Here is an 8,080-nt window from a genome sequence, read left to right as displayed (position 1 = left end):
CTTTTTCCGAAGATAAAAATGGTTTTGATGCAGTCATATATGGAACAAAATTCCCACGGAGCCTTTTTGCAAGCGACGTGCGATTCTCTTTGTCTGTCATGCACTACACTAGTTAAGCTGAGCGGCCGTGCATCACAAACTGTCAGAATGCCATTCCAGATCCTAATTCTCCGGAGGAAAGAGACAAGACAAACTGCCGCTTAGCATCCCGCAGAGTATTGTATTCAATCTGATAAGGCGAAATTAAAAAGTAAGGCTGAGTTGGTTCCATTCGGCATATGCTCAAGTAGTACCGCAGCCTGCGGGGAAGTAGTAGTTTTGAAATGGCAATTGGATGGTGCACCCAACAACATCCCCCGCTATTGTACGCAGGCTCATTCAGTCTTGTTTTCGTCGGCAGTATATTTTAAAACATGGTAGACGGCAGAAGACGGCACTACTGTTAGTTTAATTTAAGCAGAAATATAGAAGATGGCAGTACTGTTAGTTTTATTTTAGGAAAAAGTCTGAAAAAAACCTTGAATTCGTACCCCAAGTCTGAATCAAACCCTGAATTGAAAATCCCTGAAATCGTCACCTTGTCTTTCTTAATCCCGGTTTATCCCAGTCCATTAGTGCTAACAGCTGGTTTGGGGCGTTGGGATTGCTGACGTTGCTAGGATTAAGAGTTTTTTTAAGGCAAGATTAGGAGTTAACTGCATGGATTGTGGATGGACTGTGGGCCTCTTTGGGTATTTACGTACTGTAAGTTGCAACGATGGAAAGAACAGAGCTTCAGTAGGGGAACCATATTATGACTGGTCCATCGGCCGGCGATGACGACGGCGGCAGCGGCGGCGGCGGCCGCCGCGATGTCTTCCTCCCCCACCCCTTCCGCGCGTGCGTCGTAGTCAGGTGAAGGTGCTGGAGATGTGGAAGCATCCATGAAATTGTAAGCTTCAAATCATCTGTACAAATTCCTCCTTCTCCTTCTTTCTATTTCTAATGGTACAGCTACTGCTCTATCTCAAGGATGCAATCAGGAGGTTTGAAGTTGCAGGAGATGATGGCTGGCAACCATGAATGGAACAGGGCAGACAATTGGAACAGAGGATGCACTGAGACAACTAGTTCTGGAGAAGAATGCAGAGATTAAAGCAATCAGTGCAAGATGTGATAGTTTGGAGAGAAAAGCAGTGTCCAAATTGAGAAAGCAACAGGAAGTGCTATTTATGTCATATGTTACTGATAAGATATCACATAAACAGTTAGTAAATTTGTGAAAATATATGAACATGTTCTCAACAGCATACATGACATTTCAGCTTACAAAAACACAGTATGAATAAGCCAAATTAACAAGCAATTGATTAATATGCTAACAGAGTGACATAACCTGCAAAAGAACATAACCAGAGTGACATAACTTGTAAAATCACTAGTCGAGAGTGACAAAAACAAAAGTACATAGCAGTTCAATAATATGCTAACAGAAAATCACTACTCCATCATATCAGTTCTGTTTTTTTGTAGCTTTCCTCTTCCGACCATTTGTTCCTGCTTGTGCTTGAACTTCTCCTATGCTCTTAGCTTGCTGGCTTGCTCTGATTTGAGCATCAGTGTTTGCTTGCTGTTAAAAAAATATGACAGTACATAAGCATGTGAATGCACAAGTAATTAAAAAAAAGGCAAAACCATTTGAAACAAGAGAGTGAACTTGTATTTACCTCAAATGACTTCATTTTCCTCCCTGTTTTCTTCAGGAATGCATTCTTCTTCCTCCCCTTTTCAGGATTATTGTTGCAACCCGCCTTGTTGTGCCCCTTGTGGCCACACATGCTACAAGTAATTTTAGTGCCATGCTTTGACATTTTCTTTCCTTTTGGTACTTCTCCCTCTTCCCTCTTCCTGTCATTCTTCCGAGGCCTACCTGGCATACTCACATACCCAGGTGCTTGTGGTCTAGGTTTTTCAGAGATAGGCCATCTCTCTTGTCCTTCTACTGGCTCCAAGCAGTGTTCATATATGTTCTTAAATTGCTCAACCGAATAGCATTTGTGAATGAAGTCAGCTATGTTTCTTCCACTCTTGTATATGGCACTGATAGCATGGCAACAAGGCATCCCTGCGAGCTGAAAGTAACCACAAGAGCAAGTCCATTTGTCCAAGTTCACTGTATAGCTCCTCCCTCTGCCACTAACATGTTTCACCTCAAAACCTTCCTTGCCATTCCAGAGCACATCACAAAACTGAGTCATTTTGATGGCCACTTTAAGCTTCTTGAAAATGTTTGGGCATATATCACTAGATGTCCACTTTTCACTTCTGCTCCTATTTTCTTGGACTCTAAGTGTCATCTTGTGTCTAATCTTCTCTAGCATAGAGATGATAGGATAGAATCTAGCCTCAACTATAGCATTGTTGAAGGACTCACATAGATTGTTATCCACCGAGTCACAAAGGGACCCGATAGGAAAAAATGCTCTTGCCCAATGCTTAGGCTCTGTCCTCATTATGTCCCTTGCACCTTCAGGTGTATCTTGAGCTAACTTGGCCTTCCTATACATGAAATCTTCTCTGTTTGCAGCCTTGGCAATTGCCCAAAATTTCTTTTGTAGAGAATGCTCTCTAAACTTTTTTTTCCAATTAGCATAGATGTGTCTAGCACACATTCTATGTTGTGCCTTCGGTAGATAGTCTTGCATTGCACTGATAAGGCCCTACATAGAAGTTGCAAAATATTAATTACAATAGGGACATAAGACAAATGTTGATAGGACACGCGACGGCAAGGCGGGTGAACCTAACCAACCTAGTAATTAACAAGGTATCATTAATAAGTAAATAATTAACAAAATGCCAAAATGAACACCCATATGAAGAACATACCTTTTGTTGATCTGATATGAACACCCATCCTTCACCTTGGTCATTAATATCCAAGTCCTTTATCAAAAGGCCAACAAACCACGCCCAAGATTCACTAGTTTCTTTCTCCACTACTGCCCAAGCTACCGGATACATTTGATTATTAGCATCTCTACCAATAGCACATAGAAGCTCACCTTGACATGCTCCTTTGAAAAAGCATCCATCAAGCCCAATAACTCTTCTGCAAGCTTTAAAACCCCTTTTCATAGCACTGAAGCATACATAGAAGCTTTGGAAAATATTTTGATCCATGTACTCAGGGTTCAAGCCAACAAGGATTGTGCTCCCGGGATTGCTCCTAAGTAGTTCAAGCTGGTAATCAAACACCTTGGTGTACTCATCTTTCAGTCCAGCAAGTAGCTTCTCTGACACTATCTTTTTAGCAGCCTTGCACTTTGATGTTGAAACATCAGCAAAGAAATCTTTCAGAACAGTGGCTTTAATGCTATCAATTTTCCATGTGGGATTGGCTCTTAAGATGTGCTCATATCTCCTAGCAATAACTTTTGCCGTGACAAGGTGATTGTCTCTGTTAGGTGCACACTCATGTTGATCTTCATATGTGATCACCTGAAATCGAGAACACCTACTACTATAAGCACCATATATAGTCCAGGGACATCCAGGCCATCCACACTTAGCCCTGATCCTTCCTTCTTCTGACTTCATGAAGTTTATATTTCTAAATGTCAGAAGTCCATATTTTATTAGTGCCTTTCTCATCTGCTCCTTACTCCTGAAAACCATTCCTAAGCAGAATAATGGAATGTCTACCTTAGGGTTATACCTTGGGAACTTAGTCTTTCTCCTAACAAACACTCCTTCGTGATCACTGTCCTCGTCATATGAGTAATCTTCATCATCTGAGTCAAAGTGGTCTTCTCCTACCACTTCTTCGACATTTGCCACTAGATCTATTGGAACAACACCAGATGGATTTCTCTGAGCCCATCTCTTTGAATCTCTAATTCTCTTCTTAAAAGCCTTAGCTTGTTCCCTTAGTTCCACATATTCCTCTTCTAGTCCACTGTCATCACTTCCTGCCACATAATCACTATCATCCTCCTCACTGACTGAAACTACAGAGCCATTGTCATCACCTTCATGTTCATGTGTTTGTTGAACTGCTGCATTACCACTATGTGTTCCTGGATTAACGACATGAGAGCTATATATATGAACCTGGGAACTTTGTGTCTGAAACTGAGAACTCCGTACCCGAACTTGTGAACTTCCAGTCCTCTGTTTCCTATAGAAATTGTGCTCTGTAGGGCTGCTAATCACCTGGGTAATAAGACCACTCTCGGTTGGTACAGCCACATTTTCTGTTACAGTAAATGATGATGGATCCACACTAATTATGTGCACATCATCCTCTGCAGTTATGATTGCATCTGGTTCTACATCAGTCTCTCTTTCTGACTCGTTACCCATCTCATTCTCAAAATCACTACCACTGTCACTTGCACTTTCATCATCTTGCTCCCCAAAATACTCCACATAGACCTCAGCCACTCCTCCACCAGTTATGTATTCAGACATCTTCATACAACCAGCATCATTACACAAAAATAATAAGCCATCCACTAGTTCTTTACCAGGCTTCAGGAAGTGAATCTTCATGCTTTCTTTCACTGGTATGTGATCACCAAGAAAGCTTTTTATCTCTGGCAAAGACAATTTATCCCTTTCAATCTCTGAAATTGACTCATCTCCACCAACATAGTCTAAAATAGGCCCAATGCGAACAAACTGTCCGCCAAAATGAAACCGCACATTCAGTTTGTTCCAAGGATCCATGATGACAACACAAAACTGCATTGCCACAGATTTTTTGATCAAACCAACGACTGATACAATTATTACGAACTAGATGTACAAAATAATCTATTTTTTCTGCATAAAGTAAACACCCTAATAACGCCCTAATAACCAGATTTTTTCCACGCCTAGAAACCCTAACCAAAGACAATCTTTGGTGAAAAAAGTGAGGACAAGAAGACGAATACAAGAAGGAAGGGGATTACCGAAGATTTTTCCGGCCGCCGTGGTTGTCTTGCTTCCTCTGCGATCAATCACCGCCAATCACCATTGGCGGTACGAGGGGAGGCGTTCAGGTAAAGAAACAGGGGAGGGAGCAGGTTCGTAGTGGGGGTTATGAAGCTTTGTTATTTTCACCGCTGCAACTAACAGTACCTGAATACCCGAAGAGGCCCACAGTCTATCCATAATTTGTGCAGTTACCTTCTAATCCTAGCAACGCCAGCAATCCCAACGCCCCAAACCAGCTGTTAGCACTAATGGGCTGGGATAAACCGGGATTAAGAAAGACAAGGTAACGATTTCAGGGATTCTCAATTCAGGGTTTGATTCAGACTTGGGATACGAATTCAAGGTTGTTTTCAGACTTTTTCCTTTATTTTAAGAGCAATATGGAAGACGGCACTACTTGACAGCGCAGACCTGATATTTTAACAGTTCCATGCCACGCACTAGATCCGCGGAGAAAACATAAACAACACAGCTAGAGCAGCTGTACGTACGTATCAAACCTAAGTTTTTGCAGAACTTCCAAACGAACTGCACGACCGCACGAGCTCCCGTCGACAGGATAAACAGACAACTTGTCCGACCCATCAACCGAATGCTGGTGCGGAATACTCATCACTTGCTTGCCATGCAGCCGGAGCACGCACTGTGGTACACTAGCTGGAGACGATGTACAGTTGTGGGCTGCAAGAGCATCTCCAACACGTCGACTTAAACCGAGTTCTTTTCGTTCGTTTTGATCGATCGTCCGTCGGTACATTCACCCAATGGATGGGTCAGCACACTCACCCAACAAATGGGCCGTTCGTTGGCCTGTCCGTCGGTACTGTGACACGACAATAAAATAATAGAAGAGGTGGATGAGGATGGACAGCGAATTAAATAAGTAAGCAGATGTGGGTGATTGGTTGTGTCACAAGTTGATCAGGTCGGACACATGCGGATGATGCAGCCACAAAAAAGTTCGTTTTGTGTCCGCTGACTACCCAAATATGATTCAAATTTACGTCTGAAACGAGTTCGCGCGGACAAAGAACAGACGCAAAATGAAAATTAATCTCCCTATTGGACCATCACTTTTATTCGCGCCGATCTATACGGACACGGGCGGATGAAATGGGTATTCAGTTGGGTTGCTCTAATTAAACAAGAGCCTGTGCCGTTGGGGTTCCAGTTCGGACGATCGTGTTAGTTTCACCGGCCGTAGGGCCGTGCTAAAACTGCGTCGAAAGACACGACGATCCTACGTCAAGCTAGGCAGCCCTGCACCACGGGATTCACTGAACAAACTCGAGCGCAGTTATTAGACAAGGAGCTTGCTAGTGCAGTAGCGCTGGACACTTTTCTTCTTTAAAATCGATCGCGCATGCATGGGCAGGGCAAACCAACGGCTGTCCGTTGCTCGGCGTGGTCGGCCGCCGGCTAGATCGATCATCCGGTCGGCCGGGTCCGGCGAGAATTCAAGCGAGATTCCCCCTGCATTTCCGCGTCCGGCCATGAGACGACGAGTTGGTGGTGGTGGACTGGTGGTGGACCTGTACCTCGGCGCCGTTGCCGAGGAATGTCTTGTGGTTGCGGGTGGTGGCGCCCAGCGCGGAGATCCTCCCAGATCCCATCCCTCGTCGGCATACCAGTTTTTCGGTGGCGTTGCAGCTGGCAATGGCGGATCCTGTCAGTCGCTCTAGATCTGCTGGATCCTCTGTGTACGTACGGCCTGGTAAAACGGTAAAGAATCTGCAGTACTACCATCATGTTCTGCTCATTTGGACAAGAGTAAAAGAGTGCGTCTGCAACTTGAAAATATCTGATCGTAGATCCAGCCCACGTAGAACTTTTTAGAGGCAATAGCATCAGGAGTACTACAACTTGCATACAATGTGATGGTTGAGTCCTACAACTTGAAAAATGATCCTATCCGGTCACAGAACTTGCATCTAATGTGCAAACCCAGTCCAAAGTTACCACCAGCCAATAGCAACGGGCCAACTGGACAGGGCGGGCCAGCTCGTGGCACTTTTCACCTAGCCCCCTCCGGTTCGTCAGAATTATCCAGCCCGTGGCACTTTTCACCTTGTCAGTAAGATTTTTCAGTTTATTTGTTGGTGGTGTTTGATTGTGATCACACTCGCCGATGAAGCCCGGCATCGCCGGCAGCAACGAGAGGGGAGGCGGCGGCCAGTAGCCGAGCGGCTGCTCTCTGTCAGGCCAGGTGCGGCATTAACTACACTTCGTGCACTGTGTTCTAGCTGGTCTTCTTCTTCCAAGCATTCACAATCTTGAATAAACCATCACGGTTCTTTGGTTAGTTTGTTGTGTGCAATGATGCGTTTGAACCCAATTAATGTCGATGATTGGCTGCCCGATTTGCTTGTAAAATGTTGTTGATTCATTAGTGCGCGCGCAGTCATTAATCCCGGCGACCCGGTGCACTGTTTAGCTTTTACTCTGCTTATCGTTAGTGTCCATGCACACTCTTGTGGTGAACATACCTTAACATTTGTGGTAGGAGTACACAATGCACATCATGCGTGAATTGACGGAAAAAGTATGGTACTCTTGGTCCATCATGTGGAAACCGAAGTCTGTTTCAAGCTGGACCTCTTAACAGTGCTGCAGCATGCATGCTTAGTTTCTACTTATAATTAGGTGTCATGCCTAGCCAACTAGCTAGTGGAGTACCGCAAGAATATTCTAAATTTCTAATTCAATGGCCTGATGGCTCATCGGTACTAGCTATCACCAGGTAGAGCTAGCTACCTTGCCAGCTACTACCATGACGAGCTAAACACCTAATCCGTGGGAAAAAATTACTGATTTTCATGTGTGCTATTGCGCGTACGTGCATCTCCTTTTCAAATTAAGTGTAAGTGGTCTAAAAAAATAAAGTGTAAAGAAGGACTTAAAATGGTTGGAGTAATACTTAATAAATTAGCACCGATCGTTCCTAGTGTAGCTTCCAAGAAGAAGAGAACTGTTTGTATCATTGATAAGTAGCTGATCATGAACAGTTTGCTGCTGACCTGCTGATACAGTTGCATTGTGTTATCATATTCAGCTGTGCTTCACTCCAGTTTTAGTAGTTATGTCTAATGTTAAACAAGATTAGTATGATTACGTACAG

The 8,080-nt window shown here is 43.8% G+C and overlaps 1 protein-coding gene across 1 annotated transcript; it reads right to left on the bottom strand.

The window, feature by feature from the left end:
* Positions 1-1,325: 1,325 nt before the first annotated feature.
* Positions 1,326-3,671, bottom strand: LOC123428127. Its single transcript, XM_045112291.1, has 2 exons — positions 2,869-3,671; positions 1,326-2,699 (listed from the first exon to the last, which is right to left on the bottom strand). The coding sequence occupies exons 1-2, from the start codon at positions 3,655-3,657 to the stop codon at positions 1,596-1,598; spliced, it is 1,893 nt and encodes a 630-aa protein (XP_044968226.1). The 5' UTR covers positions 3,658-3,671; the 3' UTR covers positions 1,326-1,595.
* Positions 3,672-8,080: the final 4,409 nt, after the last annotated feature.

The sequence above is a fragment of the Hordeum vulgare genome, chromosome 2H (assembly GCF_904849725.1).
Source record: "Hordeum vulgare subsp. vulgare chromosome 2H, MorexV3_pseudomolecules_assembly, whole genome shotgun sequence".
Classification (NCBI taxonomy): Eukaryota; Viridiplantae; Streptophyta; class Magnoliopsida; order Poales; family Poaceae; genus Hordeum; species Hordeum vulgare.
Note: the sequence above shows the minus strand (reverse complement) of the source record. Positions and strands in the feature narration are given on the sequence as shown.